Source organism: Acanthochromis polyacanthus, chromosome 9 (assembly GCF_021347895.1).
Source record: "Acanthochromis polyacanthus isolate Apoly-LR-REF ecotype Palm Island chromosome 9, KAUST_Apoly_ChrSc, whole genome shotgun sequence".
Taxonomy (NCBI): domain Eukaryota; kingdom Metazoa; phylum Chordata; class Actinopteri; family Pomacentridae; genus Acanthochromis; species Acanthochromis polyacanthus.
The window spans coordinates 29,230,854-29,258,672 of NC_067121.1; the positions used below are offsets into that span (position 1 = coordinate 29,230,854).

General features: G+C 42.0%; 1 protein-coding gene across 1 annotated transcript; it reads right to left on the reverse strand.

Moving 5' to 3' along the window:
* Positions 1–161: 161 nt before the first annotated feature.
* mast3a (microtubule associated serine/threonine kinase 3a) lies at positions 162–27,819 on the reverse strand. The gene is made up of 28 exons (XM_051953550.1): positions 27,365–27,819; positions 24,633–24,721; positions 23,770–23,833; positions 22,339–22,347; positions 21,717–21,737; positions 21,423–21,501; positions 18,357–18,514; positions 14,386–14,461; positions 13,916–14,125; positions 12,735–12,836; positions 12,026–12,158; positions 10,999–11,084; positions 10,603–10,688; positions 10,023–10,231; positions 9,686–9,824; positions 9,261–9,393; positions 8,996–9,161; positions 8,717–8,818; positions 8,008–8,130; positions 7,662–7,774; positions 7,281–7,462; positions 6,118–6,239; positions 5,840–6,028; positions 5,094–5,317; positions 4,528–4,650; positions 4,176–4,312; positions 3,715–3,899; positions 162–3,593 (listed from the first exon to the last, which is right to left on the reverse strand). The coding sequence occupies exons 1-28, from the start codon at positions 27,448–27,450 to the stop codon at positions 2,728–2,730; spliced, it is 4,212 nt and encodes a 1,403-aa protein (XP_051809510.1). The 5' UTR covers positions 27,451–27,819; the 3' UTR covers positions 162–2,727.

The following is a 27,819-nucleotide window of genomic DNA, read 5'->3' on the forward strand; positions in this document are numbered from 1 at the left end:
TAGTTTAAATTTAGTCATTTCCACATCTGTGTGGTAATGCAGATCATCAGATGTGTTTAATTTGCTCCTGAAACTTGACATCTTTCTTACGTTTTGCAAAGTCAAGGGCCAGACTGGACCCTCAGACACCCTTGACGTAGGACAAAGAACAAGAGCAAGTGTTGGTATGAGTGAACTCTCCAGTCCTCTGCAATTCATTTATTTCAAGCACTGTTAAGACAAGAGAAAAACAAAGTCACACCAGTCTGCACCAGTTACCCACATGGTAGGCATTTCACAAAGGCCAGTTGGTCACTTGGGGTCAAGAGGGCTGAGTGTGGAGCAACAGATTTCATACACAAACACACGTGGAAAATGTGGAAGACGGAAGCTGAGCACCGGCGTGAAGAAGTGGGAGTGTATCGCACAGACAGTGCACACAAAGGCAGAGATGAGGAGGTCCTTGTGATGCTTTTGTTTTATGCGAGATGATAAATTAGCATGGACTGCTGCTGAGATCGCCACCAATTTACCTCCTGATTTACAGAGAAATACGGTGATGAAACAAGTTCAGGAGATACTATGACGCTGTGGTGGTCGCTGCAAAAACAAAGAATGTATCAAACTGTATATTGCATCAGAAATACTGTGACAAATCCCACACACATACATATTTTTGTCCCAAAGTAGAGTGAAAAATCAATTCAAACTTTCCCATAACTCCGTATGCGCTAACTTTCCATTATGGATTACATATTTAGATCTCCCTTGACAAAACACAGATGTGAGTCTTCACAAGGCAGTAAACTGAAATAAGACTGGAAGCATTTGTACTTGCTGATCTGAACAGTTCCTGGATTAAAACAACGGAAAAAAAAAATACAAACGAAAGAATACAAAACTGAAAACCAAACCCCATATGTTCACATCTCATCGCAAAACTAATTTTGAAGCTCAAATCAACGATTCAAACCCAACAATCCGAGGCCCGTCCGAGAAGATTAATAACTTCCGAGATCCCCAAGCGCGTTACAAAGCTGCGGAAATGTTGTAATGGGATGTAAAAACATGCACAATCCTTCAAAGCTGATTGCAACGGGGGGATTAAGACCATGCCACTTAAGCGACATTTTATCTGAGTCCATCTATCCTTACAAGGTCACTTTCAAAAAACATCACTGACAGCTGTTATAAGGTCCACCATTGTTTATACAATATACGTCAACAGCATAGGTTATTAGTACTGCAACAAGACTGTTTCCATATCAAAATATACAAAAGGAGATCACCTTTTACTCATTCCTTCATCCACTCAGGGCTTCTGGTTGAATTCTGCCACTCGCGGTCATTCTTTTTTTTTTTTTGTTCCCATAATAATTTAACAAAAACCATGACAAGTCCACACACATATTTGCACTAAAATGTAAACATTCATTCATAATACATATATAAAAAAACAGCCAAGTGAGCCAGGTTTGTTTGTTGCATCCACTGTACAATTTTTGAATCCCACAGAGAACAGATCCTGAAGTATAACTGTATTCTAACTGTCACACGGCTACTACGACCTAAGCTAGACTAGGTTTGTTAGGAGGGGACGGAGGTTCGATTCAACAAGGGATCAGAAGACAGACATGACAGCGTGGTTTCTGAAGGTAGTCACAAAGCTTTATCTACACACCTGTGTGGCGATCAGGTTAGGATTTATACAACTGCTAGAGGAGTGTCAGCACTGTTATACAGGACAGGACAGCAAGTGGCCGTAGAGCCCATGCATACATGAAGCTTCTTGTGTACAACTACAGTACCTCTTTTTAAATGGTTCCTATGGCTAAACCATGCTTTGGCACCACCGCTAGACTCCCAAGTATTGTAATGCTGATATTTTTGTCCTTGAAAGATTTCATACATGCCCTGTGTTTCAGGAACAATTAGTCCAAACGGTCACCACCATGATCTGTATGATAAGTGTCTTCGGACAGGCAGCAAAGAGTATGCTGTGAAATTCTATAGTACGTACGGTGCAGAACGAACACTGGAAGTTTGTTTCAAAAAGCCAACCTGAACACTAAACAACACCCAGTACACACACACACACACACACACACACACACACACACACACACACACACACACACACACACACACACACACACACACACACACACACACACACACACACACACACACACACACACACACACACACACACACACACACACACACACACACACACACACACACACACACACACACACACACACACACACACACAGGTATAAAAAAAGTAACATGTTACAATATTGACTAAAATCACGTTTCCTTTCCGCACCAACCATGAGACCACTTCTCTCTCGGGCAATTCCTGAAAAAAGAACGGCTGAAGAATCCAAGGTGTTTTTAGCAACCAAAAAACAAGATGAGCATAAAAAGTCATAAATAAGTTCCTTCATTTAAAACAAAAACTATTTACAAAATACATCAGTTACAGGTGCCACAGTGATTTGAGAACCAAACAAGCAACTTGGAAGTAAACGTAGTTTGGCAGTCATTCTGTTAACAGTGTTGCAGGATGCAGGTATTACTGACAAACGTAGATTTTGTTTTTTTTCTTCTGTCTTCAAGCAGTTGCTTGAGATGATGTGGGACTTGGTCACAGTTTTCTGGACACATGCGAGGCCTTCATATGTACGAACAGTATCAGGTCACAGACTTCACTTTGTTGACCTGTTATCCCTGGCAGAAACACTAGAACCCTTCTTTGTCTTTTGACTTGGCTTTCTGCAGAGTGGTACCCTGTGATCCTCTTCCTCCCAGCTTCACACTGGATTCTGATTGGGTCGAGTTGATCCAGGACGCCTTGAATGCCTTTGGCTGCACGATGGGAACCATGGGGCTCGGCATCGCCTCTCTCTCATCTAAGTCATCGAAGCTCACCTCCTGCACGGCCTCTTGCTTTTTGAAGGAGTCCCTGCGCTCTGACAGAGCCAGCTTCCTCATCACCACCACCTCTTTTGAATGGTGGTTGCCGCCGCGGTGTTGAGGAGAGGCGGTAGGACGATGGTAGTCGTTGCCTCCGCTGGCGGTGTCCTGGTGGCCTCTCTGCCCTCCGATGTACAGCCCCTGGCGACCGTGCTCGCCGACACAGACGAACCCTGTGGCGGTGTCCCCTTCTACGTCCTCCAGTCCCTCGCTCTCAGACAGAGGCACCTCCATGGTGTGGCGGCGGGTGCTGTAAGCCTTCCTATCTCCATGGTAACCCCCCGTCGACTTGTCTCCCGTCAGCTTCTCTGCGGACTGGACCCTCTTGAGTAATGGTGAGCGTGGCGGTTCTGCACTCCGGGGACGCACAGAATGCCGGGCAATAGTGGGAGGGGACAACGTCTTGCCGTGGAAACCCTGTAAGGATTTGGGGTGACTCGGGAGACAGGATGGAGAGCACTGGGGGGAGAGAGGCTGGGGTGGGGGGATACAGGCCAGAGGGGAAGGGGGGATGCTGCTGGTGGACTTGCAGCGACCGGCTTTCGTGTAGCGACCCAAGACGTGAAGGGAGCTGGGACGAGCCTGCGGTACAGGTGAGTTAGGAGAGCTGGAGCAGGGAGAAGAACTTGAATCTGGAGAAGAAGAGAGACAAAACACTTTAGATTTAGTGGATGCGTTTCCTCCTTGAAAACAGCAACAACAACGCTACAAGCGCTGAGCATGAACGCTCTAAGAAGTACAAAGCAACCTCACCTCCAGAGTGGTCAGGAGCAGGGGAGCGACACGGAGTAGAAGGCCCAGGAGAGAGACTTTGTGTCGGGGAACCAGAGAGGCTGTCGCTGGATGACTGGTGGAAGCCTGAAGAGAAGCTACGACTGCTCTGCATGGGTGGAGGAGGAGTATGCTTAGACAGCTTCTTCAAGATGCTACGTCGCCTGCTGCAAAAGGAAAAAAAATGGTCAGATGTGTCTGTATCTGTCAAGTATTGTTAGCTTTAACTTTTAGTATAATAACTTAAATACTCAAGGTAAAAGCCCAGAGACAATGACACAGCTTTCTTTAACATTACAAAGAAAATTCAAAAAACTTTGAGGAAAAAAATGTTTAATTAAATGTGCGTTGTCAATCTGAAATCTAAACTAAGCATTAAACATTAGCAACAAATGTAAACCCCGATGCTTCTTCAGTTAGGACTTAATTCTCCTTTCATGTACCTGTCCTGTCCATCCTTCCTCTTGCTCTTCTTGCTTCGTCGGGCCATCTTAGCCTTGTAGCTCGCCTTTCTAGCAGGTCCCACCTTGATAGAGGTGTTCTCAAGCGCGGTCGTTTGCAGGGTCACCCTGTTGCCACTCTGTTAGAAACAGATCATTACCATAAATATCCATGTAAAGGGCAGCATACAGTCTCTCCCTTAGAGGAAAAGTCATGAAATAATGCCATCATTTTTGTTTGAGAAAAGCTTAGCAGCACATGGAGAAGTTTATGTACTTGAAGCCTCCAGGCCACACTGTAATCCTAATTTTAATGATCAAAATATGCAAAATGTATTTCAAGTTATCCACATACCTTGAGCAGGAGCTCCACCACCTCAGTGTGTACGAGTCCTTGGACCGACTCCCCGTTGACGTGAGTGATGAGATCACCTGCCCTCAATCCTGCCTCGTGTGCAGGGCTGCCGTCCTCAACACACTGGACCAAACACACAACCTCAAAATTACTGCTCAAGCTACACATTTAATGACTTGTTATCACTGACAGTGTTTCACCTATGTAATTAGTACAGCCAATATGTCAGGTTTACTTTGAGAATAAAAGTCTCATATGGACACAAACACACACATAATGCTCAGCATTACCAAAATGCCTGCAAAAAACAACAAAAACATTCAGAGCTGATTTGGCACTGAGAACTTTGGTTGTGTTGACTTCAGTGCATACAGTGTCATACACCAATGTGCTGACTTTTGGGAACATCCAAATGACAATCTATCGATTATAAAATAATCTGTGGAATCTTTAACATCAACATTAAATGCCCTGATTCAATCCAATAATCAGAATCTGTCCAACATACACATGTATTTGCTTCATAATTAACAGCAGTAGCTACACTGTGGCATGAGGACACATACCCAGACCATGTGATGAACAGTGTAGACGTCACTGTCTCCCATGTAGACTCTGATAGCTCGAAGCGCAAAACCAAACCTCTTCCCAGAGCTGTGGATGACCACAGGAGGCCTGAGGCTGCTGATGCTGACAGACAGGTCGCGGCTGGGAGACGAGTCTCTGGATGACGGGTTGGACGACAGGGACAAAGAGGATTTGGGGCTCGTTGGAGGACCAGCTGAGTCGTCTGGTTTAGGAGGAGAAGAAGATGACAAGAGAGGAAATTAGTTATATGTGTGTGAATAGTCAGCAAACTGCTACTTTATACGTAAATACTGTATCGGATTTTTGATGAAACTATTTTTCTTAAACTGTCTTAGTTGAAAAACTGAAATGGGAAAACATCAAATACAAAATGTGACACTGTTTTAACCAGTTTGTGTTTGTTGTGTAAACTACACACTGTCTGTAGAGGGCACTGTAAACACATGAATACTTCTCATGAAGAGACTGACTGAAGTCGTGCCTCTGAAAGACTTGATTAAAAAAAAACATGAATTCAAATGGAAATGAAGCGACTGAACCCAGACCAGCTTCAGAGGGAAACAGAGTTACTGAGAAAGATATTCATTTACGTGCTTACTTATTTTCGTCATTTATTCTTTCTTAAACTATTCTGTCATAATATTCGAATTCTGCAGGTGCCTTATTCTTTTTCGTATAGTATGGTTGTTGACATTTTTTTACAGATTATTACAGCTCTCTGTACCTGGGGTAATAATGAGAGAAAGGCCAGAGACTGATGCAGACTTGGGGACCTTTCCGGCCGGGGATCTGGGCTTTTCTGGGGTCTCCAGTTGGTGTGCGATTCGTCTGGACGCCCCTCTCCGGAACGACGGCCTCGTGCCGGTGCTGTTGCTCCGGAGACGAATGCGTCGTAGGTTAGAAACCATCCCATCTGCAATAACGGGATACAGAGGGTGAGAACTACTGTTTCTCACCGGCAAAATAAGTAAAGACGGGAGTTTGTGAATTTTTTAGCCTCACCCTCTTCATCTGCAGCGATGGCAAAGCGAGGCATGATGTCCAGGCTCTGCGTGCTGTTCATCACCAGAGGGCTGGCACTGCGCTCCGACTGGGAGGAACTGGAGGATGCACGGGGACGGAGACTACAAAAGGAAAAATGCAGGATAAATATGACACCATAATCACTGGGCTGAGATTCCTTTTTTAGAAATTGAACAATAAGTATATTTAACCCTCCTGTTGTCGTCTTTTACGGGCACTGAAAAATACTGTTTCCTTGTCTGAAAAAAATCCAAAAATTCAGCAAAAAAAAAAAAAAAAAGTTTCTGAAAATTTGCAAAACCTTCTGGAAGAAAATTCCAATAATTCCTTAAAAGTTCCCCATAAAAGTTTGATTTTAAAAAATCCCCCAAATTTGGCAAGAAAATTCTTGTAAATATTTTTTTAAAATTAGTGAAACTCTTCCAAAAATAATCCTAAAAATATCTATAGTGATTACATACATATCAGTAAAACAGTCACAAAAAAATCAACCAAAATTTTGGAAAATTCTGAATTTTGGTTGATTTTTTCGTGAATGTTAAGAAACATTTTTCACATTTCTGTTTAAATATTACCCAAAATGCTGAAAATGTGGACATCAGAAGTTTCACTGTGAATATATATAAATATATATATATATTCCTCACATTTTCAAACTTTAAAATGGGTCAATTTTGGCACACAAGACAAAACGAGGGTTAAGTAGATCTTTGAGTAAGCTACAATTTGCTTCTTAGCTGTAAAAAAGCACAATAACTATGGACAATAAAGTAACAGACAATACTCAGGGTCACAGATGGACTAGGAGCTTATTACTGAACAGAAAGCAGCAAATCTGACACTGTCACTCACACCTACCGCCAATGTAAAAACCTCCATCTGACATGCATATCATGCAGTATAGTGAGAAAACTCAAATCAGCACACATACATGATGATACAATGACTATTTTTAAAAATCTCCTGCAAACTGCTCATTCTGAATATAAAATGCTTCACATCAGTTGAGAGAGAATGTTACACTTCCATCTCACATTTTTCACATTTATAGCTAACAAGGAAAGAATGGTGAGAGGGGCTGGCTGTAATTTTTTTTGGTTCTCATAATAAGGACATCACTCTCTCTCGTTTCGTGCTCTCACCTCCCCCTGTGCCCATCTGCCCTCCTGTCTCCACTAGCCAAGTGCTTGTGTCCGTCGCCAGGGGAAAGGACTCCCCTGCCCTCCCAGCGCTCCTCCTTCTCCTCGCTGTGGCTTCGCTCTGATGACGACAGGCTCTGGTTGGACGGTGTGGAGGTGGACAGGTGCTCTGTGCTGCTGTACACCTAGCGTTCAAGAGGGGAAAGATCAGATGGATTAAAGGTAAATATTTATCGGTTTTAATGAGAAAGTGTGTTCAAACTTTTGACTGGTAGTGCGGGCGTTTATTCAAAAAATGCATGACTCACATCAGTGTTTATGCATATCAAAGAGCGATTTACTTTAAATGTATAAAATCTCATACGGCAAAGGAGTAGGAAGTACCTTGCTAAAGCGGTGGGCTACAGAAGAGAACTGTCGAAGCTCCAGAGATGATTCATCATCGTTGGTTTCATCGTCTTCATCTGAGCCCAGATGACAGTAGCGCTCTGATCGGGCTGCAGGGAACACAGTGGCAGCGATTTAAATAATTAAAAACCGGGAACATTGCTTTTATCCAAATTAAAACTGGCACCATATATTATAATAAATTCAAGTCTTTACTCCAAAAAAAGATCCAAATTCTGATAGCCGATTCTCATAGTAATGTCTCCTCTTTATAACAAATGTTCAGGTTTTTCTGTATACATGCAGACATAGACACGGTTTATCTGTCATTAAATCCACATACTGTCAAAGTAACTGGTGTCGTCCTCAGTCTCCAGTTGAGGTATGAACTCAGCTTTCTGCCTGAGGAGGCCGTTCCAGTCCAGGCCCAGGAAGAATGTGTGCATCTTCACCTCAGTGGTTCCACCTGGAGAAGAAATCAGTCAGACTAAACCCATTTTTGATCTGGCGTGTAGCTACCCATCAACTAATATGTAAACCCACCAACCGAGTAAAATGATAAGACCGTTTTGCTCTTTGAGGTTTGACATATTCAAGTCAATAATTTCTAGACGTCTCACCATCCATTGTGAGCTAGTAAACCTTTGTCTGTCTATAGAAATAAAATACCAGCTCTGGCTCGGCCCATTCAAGTCCTTAAAGCATTGTCACAACAGCTTCAATGTCAACATTAGACTGCATTTGATGGATTTTTGTTTTTATCAAATAAAGCCACAAAAGCAGAGAAGAGATGTGGTGTTTATTACTATGGATAAAAAGAGCAACTTCAAGGGTCTACACAACTTAAAATTTCTCTGACTGATACCAACCATCCCTTCCTAGTGAGAAACCTCATCTCAAAGCTATTTCCATAATTAAATACATAATAATGTCACGGTAATTTGTTTGTGTCTGCTCTTGGCTCTCATAAGGTTGCCGTGTTGTGCAAGCAGAAGCTCAACAGGCTGTACTCCAGAGAGTCTTTGTCCATCCATCCATTGTCTACCACCAACCTGTTCCCAGGCGCTCCAGAGGGCTCTGCCTCAGCAGTCTGGTGATGAGATCCTGAGCATCAGCTGGCAGAGCGTCTTCCCCTTCCGGCCAGATGATGTCATCTGAACACAGAATCACAAGCTATGAATCAAGGAAGGGGTTTAAATGCACTGTATCGACAAAGGTCAGGAGACCAAAGTGTAAAATTGATGACAACATCAGAGGACTAAAATAATGACCTGCATCATAAAGAGCTATATGTGCTGAACAACAATGAATTAATTGCAAGAATTTCTTACCATTAACCACTTGACCGAAGAGCTGTTCTGGTGTGTCTCCAAAGAAAGGCACACAGCCCACTAGGAACTCATACAGGATAATGCCCATGGCCCACCAGTCCACAGGCTTTCCATAGCCCTGCCTCAAGATCACCTCTGGAGCAATATACTCTGGAGTGCCACACACCTGTATAGACAAAAACCGAAGAGGGAAGGCAAGGTTGTTATTTAAGGTCATAAATGCAAGAGACAAGATGAAGACGAGACAAGATGAGAAGAGACAAACCTGTTTGTCGATGAATTCTCTGGTATCTTTTTCAATGTGTCCTTCGTACAAGTTGGTCGTCATGTTCATAAGACCGATTTTTGACAGACCAAAGTCTGTCAGCTTAATGTGTCCCATGGAGGTGATTAACAAACTACAAAGGAAGGAAACACAGAAATGTTTCATGCCAGATCAAATGCTAAACCCAAAGCATTTGAGTTTCAGACTCAAAAAAAAAAAAAAAATCAAAGGCTCAAAGTTTGAGAAAACTCTGCTCTAACTTCAGAGAGATTGCCAGTCTTTTACAGATGATCGCAAGTCTAAAAATGATGAAAGCTTTTAAGTAATTCAGTGATGCCTGAAAGCACCGACAGGGAAAATTGAGAAACTGAGAAACTGTGACATGTGTGGGAATATTCTCTTTGTTCAACTGGATGAAAACTCACTTGTCAGGTTTGAGGTCTCTGTGTACGATGCCATAGTTGTGAAGGTACTCCAGGGCCAGGACAGTCTCTGCAAAATACAACCTGGCCATGTCCACAGGCAGAGGACCAATGTTCTTCAAAAGGTTCGCACAATCCCCACCTTAAAGGACAAAGAAGGCCGTCATGACAGACACTGTCAGGTCAGATGCTTTGTTGAGACTTTTATGTGAAGTGCAAGTGGAATATTAAAGTAAATGTATACTTTGTGCAACAGAATTCCACCATTTCTAACAAGCACACATTTAACAGACACACAAAGCCTTGGTGGGTAGTGAAGCAGAATCCAAAACAAATCTACCTTCCACATACTCCATGACCATGCAGAGGTGTCTCCGGGTCTCAAAAGAGCAAAACATAGAAACCACAAATGGGTTTTCGGCAAAGGTGAGGATGTCTCGCTCCACAAACACCTGCTGGATTTGGTTCCTAAGAATCAGGTTCTGCCGGTTGATCTTCTTCATGGCAAAACGTTGACGGGTCTCCTTGTGGCGAACCAGAAATACAGCCCTGCATGGCAGCAAATGGAGAAAAGAAGGCAGGGAGGGGGAGGGGAGGAGGGAAAAAAAGGAAGAAAAAAGCCAAATTACAGGAAAAACCAAGATAGGACAAATTATATAGAAATGAGAGAGGAAGGGAAATAAATTGAGAGATTTTACAGGGAAAGACGACGGGAAAAGCAGTGAGAAAGCCTTGCTTATTAATGAGCTTCAGTTCAGACTTAAAAAGAAATGGCCCAGAGAGATTGTCAGTGTCAACACAAAAATACTACAATCACACATCCTCATTTTAGTTTCTTTTCCGCCTTTATTTGGCTCTCTGTGGTGTCCACAAAGTGACTGAGTCAGTCAAACGCAAACAAAGAAGTCTGCCTTACTCACCCATAGGCGCCATTGCTAATGAGCTTTATAGTCTCAAAGTCGCTCTCCAGCGGTTTTCTACGAGGAGGGGTGCAGGCTGCTCGGCTCTGAATCACACACATCCAAAACACAGAAGGAAATGAAAAGGAATGCAGCTTCTGCATTACTTCTAAAAAGCATGGATTTATGCACTTCATGAGTTCATCATGGCAGGAAGGATTTAGTAGAAACAAACACCATAATTCACCACTTAATCCGCATCTATCTGAGAAAACTCTCAGTGTTTAGCTCTTCCTCATTCGATTTTATAGTTATTTAGAACAACTGCCTCTCCTTTAGCCTCAATTGTTTCTTCTGTCGCACACTGTCACTTTACAGTTCAGTATGTCTACATTACAACTGTTTGGAAGCTTTTACCTGTATAGGTGAAGCCTCTACAGCATCATCAGACTCTCTGCTGGCTGCTCTGTGACTTGGACTTGTCTGCTCCAGATGGACCACTTCTGTAACAGCAGCAGATGCAACATATCAAGTCAGTTTTATAAAAACGCCAGTGAGGATAAGAACTGCTATTCAGCTGTAGCAATTCTGAAAGATGATGCTCAATAAAATTAAATCAGACGTCTGTCACTGTTTCTAATGCATGTTTGTTGGTAGAGTTTGCAAGAGTTTCTTTCATTTCATTTCATTTTCATTTATTTATTTATCAGGACAGTGTACAATGACCTTAAGCTCAAGAGCAAAGATGTTTGTACCAGACTGTAGCTGGTACAGAAGATACCAGCTACAGTCACAATCACAGAAGATACTAATCTTCTGTGATTAGTATATAATGCATCAGTGAGAACTGATTCTGTTATTCTATACTGGATGTCACTGAAAAGCAATGCAATACTCAGTATAGAAGGGTATTCATTCAGTGTATACATTATCAGCAGATGCAGAAATAAATGCAAGCACAGTAAAGTGCAAGTAGTGAAATAAGCAATTTCACTAAAGAACAACAAAATGTATGCGCCATTACATATATAAGGATGCAAAAACAGCAAGAATAGCGTCATTGGCACAATTCACTGTGTGACTTCACTGTTTACAAAGTTCTCAAACTGAGATTTCTGGAAATCATTTATTATTTTCTTAAAGCACAATAGTGAACTTTTCCTTAATTACCCCATTAAGACCTAATGCAACATATGTGTATGCCGGCGTGTGAATTTAGAGAGCGCCTTAGGTCTTAACAGGGTATTAACTCTTCATCATCTGATTTTTGAACTTGATTAAAGTGTTTACTGGCAAACTGACAGAGATAATGCTCTGCTAATAATGGTAAGAATTATGTTGTCTGTGTTGTGCAAAAGCATGCAGTAAAATGAATGTTAAAGACAATAACTTGAAGTCTTTAGTGCAAATATGAGGCAGACACAATAAAAAGTAAACTTTGTACCTTCCAGAGGATCCCTGGTAAGACCCAGCTGGCTGATGATGTATCTAGGAATATCAGTCTTAATGCCCTGGCCCACCTTAGCCTGGCCCTCTGCAACCTCCAAACGCTGGTAAAACTCCTCCGGATCAAATTCCTGGACAAAATAAAGGACAGAGATGTTGAGGTTTTACTGCAGTCTGTGCTCTTTGTGGTAATGGCTTTTGCAAAGGAAGAAAATGAAAGTACTGAGTATAACAGTGTGCAGAAAAGTGCTTCATGAAAATACTGTGACAACCTACACACCACAGAAAAGAAGAAACCAATGTTGCAATGTCTCACATATTTTTCCAATACGATTCAATAAAGTTAACACAACGACATGCAGTACTCATGACAGGAGGCAGATTGAGAAGTTTTTAAAAAATGTTTCTTCTCAGACCAGTAGACCAATATCTGGGCCAGTTTTAGGGACCGGCAAATTTGGGGCAACAGCTTCAACTCACAAATGATTACATTTCAAAACACCATCCTGTCCAGCGTCTAAACGTGCTGTTTGCTTATTCCAACAAGCACCTGGGTTATTATTGCAGAAACTCATTATTACTACAGCATATCATCAGTATATGTGAGTCACCTGTTACACAAGCATGTGAACCAACAGGTAAGGCTCTAAGCTGCTGAACACTGATATCACGTCACTTGTGTAGCTGTGATCATTACTGAGTCTTACCAGACACTCCAGCAGCCTGGCAGGCCTGGAGATGATGATGAGAATCTTCTTGACCAGTTTGGTGATGATGGTCACCTCCTCGCTCTCTGAACGCTCATACGCCTGATCAGGACAGGACAAAGGATGACGGATTATTATTGCAGTTTAATCCAATTGGCACGGCTCATCCACAGGTACAGGGTCTATCTGTTCTGTAGCCTGGTGCATTCATTTCATCTCCTTACATTATCTGTGCGTGATTGAAGGGATCACGGCTGGTATTTCAACATCTTTTCCCCACCCTGTCAGATGCATTAATTTTAGAAAACATTTGCAAATTCCCTTTTATGTCTCCATATCTTAGTCTAACACGGCCTTGCCTTGGTCAAACAGCAGGTTCAGAAAGTGTGCAGCAGAAGTAAAAAAAATGATGTCAGCCAGAGTTCAGCTCAGTCTGCTGTTAGTTTCAAACAGGTTCGGTGTCTTAACCTGTCCAACCTGCTACAAGATTTGTTTATAAAAAGGTCTTCCAAAACAGTAACTACCTTTTAACTATGCAAGCAAGTACAGAGACAAATTTGTACAATAAAATATACAATTCAGAATGTGACAGAAAGAAAATATTTTAACTTTTGTGGCCTAGCAGAAAGTATGATTTTAGTGGAATTTATGGGTGATATAATGGCTATCCTTCTTGTACCGCAGGATAAACAATGCTATGCTTGGATTAACACAAGAAAGACTTATATTAACTGTATATGACTACATGAACCTATAAATTATTCAACTTTCTGAATAATGAAGTCATTTGGGGTCTGAAGCTCCAGCAGAAGCTGTCATCTATTTTGCAGAAGACAGCATCTTCTGCAGCAAAATTGTTGCTGCGTGTGTTATGTAATAAATCATTACATAATCAAACACTTGACCACTGCACACTTCCCTGCAATAATACAAAATGACAACACCATTACTGGCCAATGAACTGGAATCAGTACCAGTGAGGACAAATCAAACAGACAATTTCAATTCAATGTTCCCAGTGCAGCTACAGCACAGCGTGCAATGTCCCACAGGGCAATCCGAGTTACCAAGAAGCAGTCCACTGACAATATCTTAGAAGGAACAAACGAATACAAACAAGATTATATGCATTTCCGACAGAACAGACAGAAAATAACTTCCTGAAGATGACAAACACCCACCTCATGTAGCAGCTTCTCCAGTTTCTCTTGAAGCTCCACAAAGTACCTGGAGGTCACCAGGCCGTTCTGGGACTTGTCCAGGCAGTCTCTGGCGAGTTCCAGCAGCTGGTGCTGAATGAATCCCAGCACACCATCAGCCAAGGGCAGAGCAGTGCCTGGGGAACACTCTGCAATGATGTCGAGCAGCCGACCCTCCATCTGGGCTGTCGCCTGGGAAACCAAAATGGAAGACTTCATTTAGGACATTGACAGCGCCATGGTGTTAACAACTTCTCCAAACTTGATTGGTGAGTGAGTTCACAAATCTAGGAGTGCTACAATCTCCTGTACTGCTTTTCAGGTGCAGTATAAAAAAGCTCAGTCACACATGTCTGTGAATAGTTTTTACATATACCACCATAGAAATAACAAATCAGAAAGAGAAACAGGTTTTGCTGAAGGGAGTGAGGATCAGAAAACAGTGACATTACCTTCGGAAAGCGTTCTTTGTAGACATGATTCATCATGACAATTTCATTATCAAATACTCCACAGGTCCGTCCAGGGCTGAGGGGGAACCCAACAAAAACAGATCAGAAACACAATGTCAGAATCAGCTTAGTGTATTTGTGCACAAATGAAGTATTCTAAAATCAATGCCAAATTTGAATCACCTTAAAAAATGGATTATTATGTACAGGATATGGAGGAGTGATGTTGGAGTGAGAAATAAGGGATGAGAGGCTCACATTACATTAAAAAAAAAACATTAATGGTTTACTGAATATACACGCATAATACAATATATACATAATACACAAAAACATACACTGACAGAAAATTCATGAATATCTTTTATGAGCACATTACTACAGCTTGGCTGAATGTGTTTACTGCCACCCAGGTCATAAACACAGCATGTTTGAAAATCACACTAATGTGTTTCAGATCAGGTTCACAAATGTAGTATCCATGACCACATTTGCTGTGTGCACATGGCTTCAGTTACGAGAGCGAGCCTTTTAAACTGTCCTTACACATTACAAATCACTGTACTGTCACCACAAAAGTTAAAAATAGTGACCCCAGGAGCTGCTTTACACTATGTTGCATACTACAAATTACAATATCAGTATGTGACAGGCACTTTACTATTTCTGGGTAACCACAACAGTTGCACATGCAGCACGGTTTTAATTGAGGTCAATAGCAACCGCTAACCTCTTGGGAACTATTTGGGTGCAGCATGAAATGGCTCTCACACCCTCTGGAGCTATTTCAGGACAGCACTGACACTTGTCGATCATCTGCTGTCATAAGTAACATGTCCAGTCATTTAGATGTGATTTTAAGACATTACAAAGGTCAATAGACGGCTTGCAGTGTTTACTAACACAAGCGTCAACATCGGTATGCGCGCGCAGACCCGGTGCAGAAAGACAACGGCACAGCCGAAACTTCTTGTTAAGAAATCGTACCTTGACGAGCTGTCACCTGCCGATCGTACCTGTTACTTAAACAAGTTGACACTTAGTACAGGTACGCAACTACTGGACCCGTACTCATTGCCGCAACAAGAGTGGTTACGGGATATGAGGCAATGGCCTAATATTCAGTGGCCGGACATCTATTTATATTTAATCAACTCGCCAAGCGTTTACACGAAAGAGAATTTAAAGGCATACAAATTCCTTGATGCTGTTAATTTCGTGCTTTGCGGTCACGTACAAGAACTCACAGAAACGTGGTGTGAGTGTACAAATTACCTGTCAGTTTTGTTCTTAGCTTTTTTGCTGTTGGCACTGTCACGCCTGTGAGGAAATACTGAAGGCACGAAATCAGGACTGTCTGAATCGTCAGATGCACGACGTGTTAAAATTTTATTTATTCTAATTATTAAAGTCCCGTAAAACAAAATAACAAGGCTAAGTTAACAAACATATTCACTGCGGTAATAACAAAACACCCTATTATTACTCACATGCACGATAATGATATAAAGCGCTATCCACGGGATCTTTTCTCTACATATCTAATTTTTATATTGGGTGATGTAACATTTCCATGATTTTAAAGGGTTTTACAAATATAAATCAAAATTGAATGACCGTTTACCTGAAATGAAATGTGCACTGCAAAGCCGCATTCTTTATTTGTGCCTCTGACCAGTTATCCCGGTTGATCGCACGTAGCCACTCACATCTGTACATCTGCAGACGTTTGCGTTTCTTAGGAGGACGTGGTGGAGTTTCGGGGTTAGGTATTTTTAAATGCCCCGGTGCAGTGCCCAGCAGTCTGTAACTAGCAACTTGTGACAGGACCGTGCAGGCAGGCAAACGAAGACGCAGACGCTGGCTTCTGAGGTCTATCCGCTGTATGTCACGTTGGGTCCTCACTACGTAGGTTCTACTAAGATGAAATTGGCTGTCCTTAATATTTCCTGTGTTTTATTTTATTCATTATACAGTTTTGATGACTGTGTGACAGACGTTTATGATAAATTTATTAAAATACGGAACAAATTGCGTCCCGTGTTAAGTCAATACCGGACGCAACAATTAATTGTCAAACAAAGGACGATTCCGTATTTTACAGGACGGGTGGCAACCCTACCTCCAGGTATTGAATAAAATTTTAAATGAGGGTTGTCTGTACTGCGATTCTGACAGCCGACAGCACAACAAGAAGGCATATTTAGCATAATATGTATATATAAAAACACCTAGGCCAGGTAAACAGGCTTTGTTTTGCACCGGGTCTGCACACGCAGCTGCCTAATTAAGTATGCATACGTCATGTGAAAGGGGTCTATAGATCGATTCAACAAGCAACAAAGGCCAAAGGTTTAGATCATCAAAACTTTTGGCCTTTGTTGCTTGTTGGGATGTTCCTCTCTGCTGTAAATGTTTTCAGGTTGGTAGATATATCTATGAAGTACTTGTGTGAATTGTGTATGCACATAATGTGTGAGTATGTGGCACAGGCAGGGAGGTGTTGCAGGAAAACAACCACATCAACATGTCGACAACACCCTTCATAGAACAACCACAAAAGTCTACAGCAACCTCTCTACCACTGAAGCTACTGAGAAGGATTGTTTCAGAAGAGCTAAATGATGAGAAAATGCTGCATTCTAATCCAGAGGATTAGAAGTAAGTAGCACAGAGGCTTTTTCCAGAAACACATTCAATAGCTATCCCTTTATATTATAATGTTTCCACTCAGTATTTTTACTCTTTCCAAAGAGTAAAGGAAGAAAGACAGTTACGAAGTAACATTTGGCTTGCTTCTGTCAGTTTAAAGCTGACCGGAAAGCCTAGCAAATATGACACTGCATGTTCATATTTCTGTTTTCTGCTTGCAGCTACAGTAGATACTGTGTGTCACTGGTGCTCGACGCATGTCTTCAGCTACTAAAGGTAGTAGGCTCCATATGAGCTCCAACCTTAACATCCCTTTGTGGTCATTGATTAAACCCATAAAAACTCCACGCTTTGTATCACAGTTCCTTTTTTTAATGAAAATAATGCCTTCCTATTTTGAAAGCTCCTACACTATTGCTTCCTCTAGAATGTGCAGATCTCTGAAGTCCTGCCTCTTTCACTATTTATTGCTCCCTGCTCGCTGCTGTTGGAGCACACATCTCACTTATGACACTGTTTAAACACAGCAAAGCCACTCTACCCTACAAAATGGCAATTAGTAATAGTGAACTAGTTCAGCCATACGCACATTATCAATCCAGAAATCTATTCTAAAGAGCAAATAATGATACAGAAACTTACACTCTAAAAGTTGGCAGAACTGATTCCTTATTTTTGTCAGCTGTTACCACTACTTCTATTTCTACCGTGGGAAAAAATATGCTTTTAACACCTTAACAAAAGCAAGCAAAGTATACTTATTGCCTCTCTTGAAGTGTAAGTGCAGTTATAAAACCAGTTATAATTAACTAAGAAACATTAGTGATGTAAGCAGCAGTAAGATCCAACAGTCTGCTTCAATGAAAACAGAGTTGTTGAGACCTGTTCAAGGACTACTAGAGTGACAGAAAGTTATTCCTGAGTGATTTTTATGACAAGCAAATCCTACTTAAATCAATGAGCATGTAACACCTACTTGAACAAATTTCAACAAGGTTCCTATCAGTGTACTGAAATGCTTTAATGTTTTAATGTGCAGCATTATTAGTTTTGTGTGTGCTTTTAGATAGTTTTAGTCTACATATCTGTATTAAGCTTGTAGCCTTTGAATTGTTTGCATGTAGGTGTTTTTGTCCTATTTATCGTGCATATAAGCCTGGAGGGGTGTAGCTGCTTGGGTTCCACCCTTTTTAATCCAGATAATATAGGGCATTATCTATTCTCCCAGGGCAGCACAATGTCACAGAAATGTTTGCGTTACAAAAATAGTCCCACATATTTGCACAGCGGAGGTATTGCACGATTCAAATCCGAGTTACCTGAGACTGCGTGATCGGAGTCTGACAGGGGGCGAGGGGTGAGATCCTTCTTCGTCCGCCACACTCTCCGTGCTACGGAAATGTTTGAAGAGGAAGTGGAGATCATCTTGCGTGGGCTGGAAGGGCAACTGGTGCAATAACTCTTGGGAAGAAGACGACTGGGAGGGAAAAGCAAAGACAAATGGGATGTGTAAGAAACAGAGAAGTAGATTGTGGGAAAGAATCATGAACACAGGTCTGGGTGCTGTAGTTAATATAGTAAATATTAAAGAAAATCAATCAATGGTTAAATACCCAACCTTTTGTCTACTTTTAGTTATGTTTGAATGCATGTGAGACGGCGCTTCTACAGCTTTGATGATATAACATCCTGTGTTAAAAGGCTTCCTCTGATAAGCGAGTCACACCACTGCTCTCTTAGATTCACTCATTATCCTGTTAATACTCAGAGTCTTAAAGGCTTTCATGTTCCACTATAGATCAGAATTAAATGTAACACTTAACAAGGACACGCTGAGAGCGGCTGCAGTAAAGTAAAACATCCTGAATCCCTTCCTACTTTTTAAAAAGGACTCGGTGAACTTTAGCGGCCTGCTACCCTGAAGCAGGTTTCAGCAGCGTTTTTTTTTCTCTCCTGCTGCAGCATGCCTTGAGATAGCAGCATCAACCTTTGTGTTGGCCATGCATGCATTTGTTTTCTCCTTCTGAGGCAAAATATGTGACGCACACTGCAATTCATGAGACTTCCCATCTGGCTGGGTCTTTGTGTTTTAGTGGAGGAAGAGAAAACTTGCTCACGAGACTGAGAGGAAAGAGAAGAGTCAAGCAGAGAGAAGAGCAGAGAAAAAGACAAAGTGAAACAGAAAAGAGACTGATGGAGTAAGAAAGAAGAGAACAAGAGACTGAAAGAAGGGGAGAGAGATACCCTGAGGAGGAAACTGGAGATGTGTCAGAACCGAGCAAGAGCTGCATAAAGCCCTCACTGACAGCAAGCCTGAAAGGGGCATTGTGCTGGGAGGGCTGACCTCACCATCTCCAAGCCATGTGGTTGGCCATACAAAATTACAGCCGTGACACAGGAGCCGGGTATTGTTTTTTTACAACCCACTGCAGTTTCAGTAAGGGCTTTCAAGACAAAAAACCTCAAGATAATCGCTATAGAAATCCTCAACAATTAGCTGATGGGTGTAGCAGGGCAGTACGGTGCGCTACCCCCATTTGACTTTTCCCAAAAGGAAAAGCTGAGTAAAGCAAAGCGAAACGCTGTAGAGTCCCTAGTTGTTTGTGATGTCATCCAGGAAAAAGAAACAGGGAATTTCAACAAGAGCTGTGTTATTTTAGTGATTAGACTTATTATTCCTGTACTTTCCCTCGCTCAGGAGGGGACACAGAGTACAGCTCAAATCATTTTGGTATAAGGTCATTTCATAATAAAGGTCACATGGTAATTATTGACTCAACCATGTGGCTTTTTGTTTCTACAAAAACAAATCGAGGTTTATCATTGCAATCAAGCAGAAAAATGAGTCACGAGGGTAGAAAGCTGTCAATTGTTTATCAAATCTATTGTGGTTTAAAGAATTCCAGTAAATCTCAAGAAAAGGCATCTGGGGATTGATTCCCATTTCCTCTCCGACTTGGAAAACATGGCCCAAGGTCGATGATAGAGAGATGCATCATCACTGGACTTATCCTGTTATGGCTGTCTGAGTCACTAAAGTGTGCCACTTTAATCTCCACTCAGCTGCTTTGTATAAACCAACTGCTGTCCAAACTGTCATGAAACAGCGCAGTGATGGTGTGAAGATTTCCAAGCACTTTCGAGAGGATCTTTACTGTATTAACAAAACAAATTATGCCAACAGTATGACAGAAAGTCACAGCACTTAACTTCAAATAGTCTACAGACACCTCAGGGTAAATGTGAAGTTATATACTGCACAAAATTTAATTAAAAACAGCCTCCTCCTGTAGAAAAGTTAGCAGTTTGTTTCTTCACCAAGAAAGGAAAATATGGTTGGATGGTTTCATGTCAAATGATCCCAACAGAGACATGTTTTAAGGGGGGGGGGACGTAATTAAAGGAAGCTTTTAAAAAGGCTCTTAAAGTATAATTGTCTTCTGTGTTGCCTAATTAACCACTACTGATGTTGACACATGGGGGAATCAACATAACAATATGCTGGCTGATAAGTTTACATAAACAACCACCAATCTTCTTATAGATCCCTTTGAAATGTGTTTTTATAAATTATGAGCAAGATACATAGTGGCTAGAGCTTGTCAGTGCTCTCTGATGTGAACTGTGATGGTGACACACTTTCTAAAATAGCTGACATATACCGGTACTGATGTATGTACAATAAGCTTATTTTCGTCAATATAATCACCCCAGCCAATTTAAAGTGAAGCTCTATTAATTCACATTGCTTCTAGGGCTTCAGTGACCATCCAATGCTATATTCATCATGCATGTGGCAACTCACTTTCCAGTTTCATTCCTTACACATGACACCATCAAGTCTGTGACCAGCTGTCCATGTGTGTTGATTTGCACATGTTGGGGCATTCTGCACTGAAAATTTTTACTGCCCTTCTTCAAGTCTACAGGGGATGAGCGTTTCAGATTCCAAGACAGATGCTGGATTACACGTCACTTCAAAATCTTACCTGACAAGCTGAATCCCTTTACTCAAAATGTAAATCTTTCCCTGTGAGTCGCTTGTCAGAAAGTATAACACACTTTCACAGTTCATCTAAAATATGATCCACATGCAGAGCATTTTTATCCAAGACCCTACCCTATAAATGGTGCCCGCTGTCAATCAACAAGAATTTATAGGCAGATTTATTTCGCACAGTGTGGAATGTGATGGGATTTACAGTCGAGTTTGTCAGCACCAGAAGTTTACAAGACACCACAGCACTGTAAACTGACTGAAACAATGAGTGTAAGTAGCATCGTGAGCTAAATGTTCCCATGGCAGTGGTTTGGAAAGAGGCTCAATATCTGATGAGGGAAAGAGGAGAGAGACAGACAGACAGACAGACTGAAGCTCAGCTTACAGATACTGATGAACTGGGTGCATTGGTGCAGTATCCAGATGAAGGAACAGACGCCACAGACCATCTTCGCCCATCCGCTCTGCTGAAACAAAACAGTAACCGGCTGCTCAGTCGTAGCCCACATGAAGCCTGCACATCCTGTTGACTGACTCCAAATTTCAAAGTTTTGCTTTTTACATCTTCAGATCTCAGTTGAATAAAACATTGTTCCATGCAAGTTTAAAGGCCACCAGATAACGTCTGATGTTTGAATGTGTGTCCTTAAGAAGAACCAGCAGGCTGTCATTTCCTTACCTTTCACTGCGGGCCAGTTGGCTACACAGATGCAAAAAGAGGAAAACATAAAGGGAGGAAAGAGATAAAAAGAGAACGAGGGGTGAGTGAAGACAAAAAGTGAGAAAGAAAATAAACACTGTTTAATGATAGTGACAGAGTGAGTCTGGCTGTCAGAGTCACAGTCCTGTTAGTCTGTCAAAGCTCGCAGCCAGTGGCTGTCTGCTGTTTCTGCTTCTGAACACCTGCCAAGCTGCTATCATACTGCAGCACTGAGACCTACAGACACTTAGCTCATGTCTCATTATACAAACACAGAGACATACAATAGGCCTACACTCATAAACACTGCATTAAACACCCACCCAAACCACTAGTACACACAAAAAAATCCTCAAGCTTTATGTGAAAAATTTCCACTTGTTCTGTCTGTACTCCATCGCCCCTCACTCCCTACTCTTCGATCTAATATGGCACTCTGAGGACGTGGCCCAATTTCCTTCACTGATTCAATCCGTTATGACAAAGATGGTCTAATGTTTCCTTGCAGATACCAGCTCTTGGGGACATGTAGCTAAATCAGAGGTGTCACAATGAAATCGGGTGGCTCTGCTGTGAGATTTGAGGGTTATTGAGGTGTGACAGACGTGCGCTTCCTCATCTGGTTCATATCTGACATGCACGGCATCCACAACGTGTTAACAAACCCCTTACTGCTGATGCTAGAGTACTGTATTAAGGTCCTGTAAGTCTTGTAAGAAGGGAAGAAGCCAAGATTAAAAACAAGGTTTAAAATCGATGTCAGAATCAATGCCTGGGTTGCAAAATAAAAACAACAGCTGGGAAGCAGTCCTCAAAGCCCATAGGATAAAAAAAAGCATCTTTAAAGGCAACAACTATCATTGGGATGATTCCATATCATGTTATCCCTTCTTTTGAATTTAAATAGAACTATATATTCTTTGCATGAATGCCAGCTACTGCATGTGTGGCTGCTCCTCAATGTTCATATGACAAAATAGCTGCATAAACCGCAGCTTATGTGAATAACAAATAAACGCAGTGAAGCCATCAAAAGTGCAGTCACAGCAACTCTCTACATATTGGCAGCTTAAAAAGTCAGAATAAATTTAGATGACTCCTACAAGGCATTTCTATAAGGAGCCTTCCCCTCTCTGTCCCTGGGCTTCTGGTGCAATATGCCATGCTGAACTGCAATATATCACATGGCATTATATATTTAAAGTACATTCAGTGAGACAAAAGCTGGATATTCTTCTTGTGTCTACATGCTGCTGTTCTGCTAAGGTTTACTTACAAGCCAGTCATAACACACTATTTTCTGCGACTGGACGAGGATGCCAGTTCCAGTGAGTGCTCCTCTAAATCCCAGTGAGTCTATAAACAGTTGCAGGATGCGTGATGAGAGGGCAAGCTCTGCAGTTTTGCCCCATAATCACAGCAGCACAGAGTAATGAGTGTGCCCACCGACTTGCCTCCTTAATTGGCTTGACAAATGCCAAAGCTCATGTCCAGCAAGTGGCCCTGGGGCCTTTCAGCTGGTCGGGCTTGCTTCTCCATCGCCTCATTTCCAAGGGCAAAGGGAACAAGCCAGGGCATGTTCATTATTCATTCACTCAGTTTCCACCATAAGGAATGTTCTTAGGTTATTTTGGTGATTTCGACGCTATAGTCTAAAATAAGTGAACAGTTTTGGCGCTGGAAATGGCTTCAGGCTTCATCGAGGAAAAGTTGGCAATAAAAAAACCAATGGGAGTATTTAACTCAAAATGTCATTGCAGGGTTCTGGCAACCAGAATGTAATGAAGCATAAATAGACATATATTCTGCTGGCATTCATTTCTTATATTTTAAACTTAAGATTTTCGGAGTTTTGTCACCTTACGTCGTTGCATGAGGAAAAAGAAGCGATTCTAACGTTAAAATGTGCATTAAATCCACGGGAATTTCCTCTGCATTTTGACTCTCACTTTTGATAACTAATTTTCCTGTTTGGTTATTATGGAAAATACTACTGTAACAAGGAAGCATTTAAATTCTCTTACCTGCGAGCAACTGGAAGTTGGCAGAGGTGCTGGCAGAGACATTTCTGGGGCTTTCCGAAGGGCTACTGCCAGCTGAAGGAAAAAAAATACAAATTTAAAAATGGGTAGAAGCTGAGAGAAACTATGGACATGACTACTAATATGCTGAATTACTGCACTGACTGCCCCCTGGTTTTACAAAACAAGTTTGAAACACATGCAGTGATCATCTAATGAATTTTGCAACTGGTTTCACTTCACAGCTCATCCTGAAACAATCAAATCTTTTAATTACATTGATGCGCTCACAGACAGTAACTAGGCCTCGTCACTGCTTGATCAAAGAATCTCTGTGTCAGCAGACAGCAGGGAGTCCGCTTGTTGATCACACCACATACTCGCTAAGGGACTTTCATGCCAGTCAGTGAGGGCAAATCACTGCCACACCCTGATTGAATTATTTTTTTAAATGGCTACAGGGACTGAATGAATCTTCACAGAGCTAATCAGTGAACTGCAACATGGAATAAAAACCTAGAGGGACTAACACTGAAAAACACCATCATGAAGAGGAAAACCATTATATGTCTTACGCTCTATACTGTGAGCACATCATAAGCAAACAGCAGTGAAAACCTGATAAACACCAGAGGATAACTGGTGTTAGTCTTGTGACATACAGCACCAAAACAAACAAGGCTGAAGGAATATATTCATAACAGAAAGCTCATCCTGTGGTCCCCTGCCACAAATGAACCCGTTCATTCCAACCTCGCTGACTCGTCTGCTTCACACGTGATCCTGACTACATACATTATGTTTAATGAGCCTCCAGTCAAATTGCCAAGCCACACACTGAGCCGGGCAAACGTCAAAAACAACACACAAGTACCTGTGGCAAGTGGGAGAGGTGAAAGCGGTCGTGAGAGTGTGGGCGACGGGGTCCCCACCGCCAAACTCCTTCTCTTGTTGTTACGGGAACTGAGAGAATGGAAACAAGCAGAAGAGGTTTTACTTTTGCCAATGCAGAACAAACATGATCACCCAGGCCAGGAGAATGTCATTTATCAGTCTTATCAGTGCAGTAAACAGCTGTGTAGAATAAAACATGGTCAATCGATGACCTATGAACTATTGTAATAGGCAAAACACTGGTAACTGCAAAGACACTGATAATAATGTTTATATACACACATGCATGCATAACTACAAACATGTATTAATATAAATATATAAACACACAACCATGCACAGATTATTGCTAATGTGACAGCAGTGAATAAACATTTTGATACTCTAATGTTTGGAAGTTGTTGCAGTATGATATTAAATCAAAGTTTCAATGATGATCCAATGACATCTGGTGTGTCTAGAAGTGTTTCCATGTGAGAATATAGGAAACATCTGGAAGTACTTGCATTAGTGGGAACACCTGATTCTATAAAACCGCCTTAGTCGGCTGTTATACAACGATGAAGACAAATGAGTGGAGCCATGACATAACCGAGCAGCCCATAACATACTGACCATGCCATTATATATGCATCATCTTGGGTGAAAACGATCCCTATCCAAACACAAACTGATGTACAAGTAAGAAAAGCAAGGAACAGATTGTTCTTCACTTGCTTGCTGAGAGGTTCAGTAGTTAATACAATTTTGGATACAGAGTTATTTTTTCTAGAAAAAGAGCCTCTTTGTAATAAATGCCAAGTTATTCAAGTTCATGATGTGTATCGTTGATGCACATTGTGAGGTGTTGTATCCGTCCTGCTGTTATTTTTGAAGCTAGTCTGTGTTGTTTTGATCAAAGTTGTTCTGCCCTTGCAAGTAGAGGTCCTTTTTCATGAAACAATTTTCCTCAATTTGGCAGATTTTTGGAGAGCATATGAGGTTAACACTGTGTTTTTTGACGAATGCAAAAAATCATTGAATCCTTTCTGCACAGCTTCTTCTTTGAAAAGGCAAGCATAAAGTGGTGACTGACAAATACAAGTGGCATTTCTCGAAGCAGGACTGACCCAAATAGAGCTCAGTGTATTTATAATGCGGTGGCTTCAAAGTTCAAATGTTATTTTATCCACATCCTGCATGTTTACGTGCACGGACCTTCTGCATGCTTGGTGCTAACTCAGTGTTCACAGGCGTTCTCATTCACACTGCAATTTTGGCTCCTTTTCAGATCATTTTTGTGCTCTGCTATAAATCTGGGTGTAATCCCATCATGCTCTCTGTTTCATCCTGATGATGTCGATGCCGTCTCTCTTTCTCTCTGGCGGTGACCTAAAATAATTGAGGGGCTGAGACGACAACAGTGCCTGACGTTTCTGGGTCGGTGCAGAGGCGGATTCACAGACTATACAGCCCCCAACCCAAAAAGATTCAAAGTGGAGGAGATGCACAACAACAGAGGAACTTGGGAGCCAAAAGGGCATGATTTTGGCTTCAAAACGTCTACAACACTGATCCAATGATGGAAACACTGGGAGTGTACACCATTTCATTCTTATCGGTAAATAAATGAACCAACACTCGAGCCTGGACAAAATACTGGCATGAAAGCTTTACTGTATCACACCATTACCACGTGAGAGCATTATCAACAGTTAGCAGTGATAAGACTGCTCATATTTAGGACTAACAATAGCGGTTTGTAAAGATCAGGCTGCCATGGAATACCATGAATATAGGCCACTAAGATGCAGGCCTGCATGTTTCATATGTCTGCTGATGGTGAAGGGCCTCATTTATTCACTGAGGTCCATCTGCAGTCACACTGTGGTGAATCTTTTACATGACTGAGGCATGATCCCAACTACATGGAAAAAAGTGGAGGGCCTGGCATTCCACATATAATTATGGGCAGACTATGGTTATTTGGAAAACTCCTGCATATTACATGGAAATGAAAGATGCGGTACAGGCTTTCATCCAGAACTTGACTCATTAGGGATGATCTTGCAGTTTATGTCACTGGAAGCTAGCAGATGCATAGTGTGTCAACGCAAAACAACATTTCATTACAGCAGTAATGGGATTAAAGAAAAATGAGATAAAGATGCCATAACCTATGATAAGATCCCTATGAGCTCACTGTTTGCCACAAACACACTGAGTCATTCGGCATTAGGGGTAAGGGCTGATTAAATGTATCTCACAGATAAGGACACATCTACAACACCACAGTCCCACTAACCGCATCAGTGTATCGATCAGCACCGGGTCTTGGTGTCGCTGTATGCGACAGCTGGCAGCAGACAATGCAGCCTGCCCACAGACACACACACAACAGTCTACAATGGCCACGTTTTTCTGTCGGAAACAAAAACTAGGGCGGATGTAACCGACTCATACAGCAACGTGATGTATGCTACCACAGACACGGCATGATAAATCTGAGCTGTACCCTGATAACGCCACGAAACGCCATGGGGGGTTGCGTTTACGTGCCGTTAACGGAATAGCTCAACATAAACGTTCAACAAATTGCTATTTATCGGACCGTGAACGCCACAGCTGATGACAACCACAGCAGGGCAGACGTTTTGCTGCAGTTTGGTCGAGACCGCAGCAACCTTGTTAGCATATTCAGAAAGACTGCTCTCCAAAACAGGTTTTCGTTACCTTTTCGATCTTTTCATCATGGCCCCAGTCACAAAACTAGTTTTGTAGCTTGGCAACACGGTCCAGTAGTAGTTTTGGTCAGACATGCTGGTGGTTATCGATAGAGCCAATCCAGATCTGAGAATAAGTCTCCTCTTGTTACAGAGGCAGCTTCATGGTCAACAGTCTCTCCAGGGGATGTGTTGCTAGCGACGGTGGTTAGGCCAGGACGCCGCGTCCAACGGCAGAAACTCCATTCAGCTTCGGTACAAACTGACCCCAGACCCTCGTAGGGCAGCTCGGATGTACAGAGCGACTGCTACGGCCATGCCCGCCCCGTTTCCCGTCCGTTTTACCGGAAAAATGTCCGAAACAGTCCGTCTCCCGCAGGATGCGACATTATCGAGCGATATCTTCGTCAAAATATAGAGTGATACAAACTTTCCAGCTACAGCAACCGTCGGACGCACCGCGCA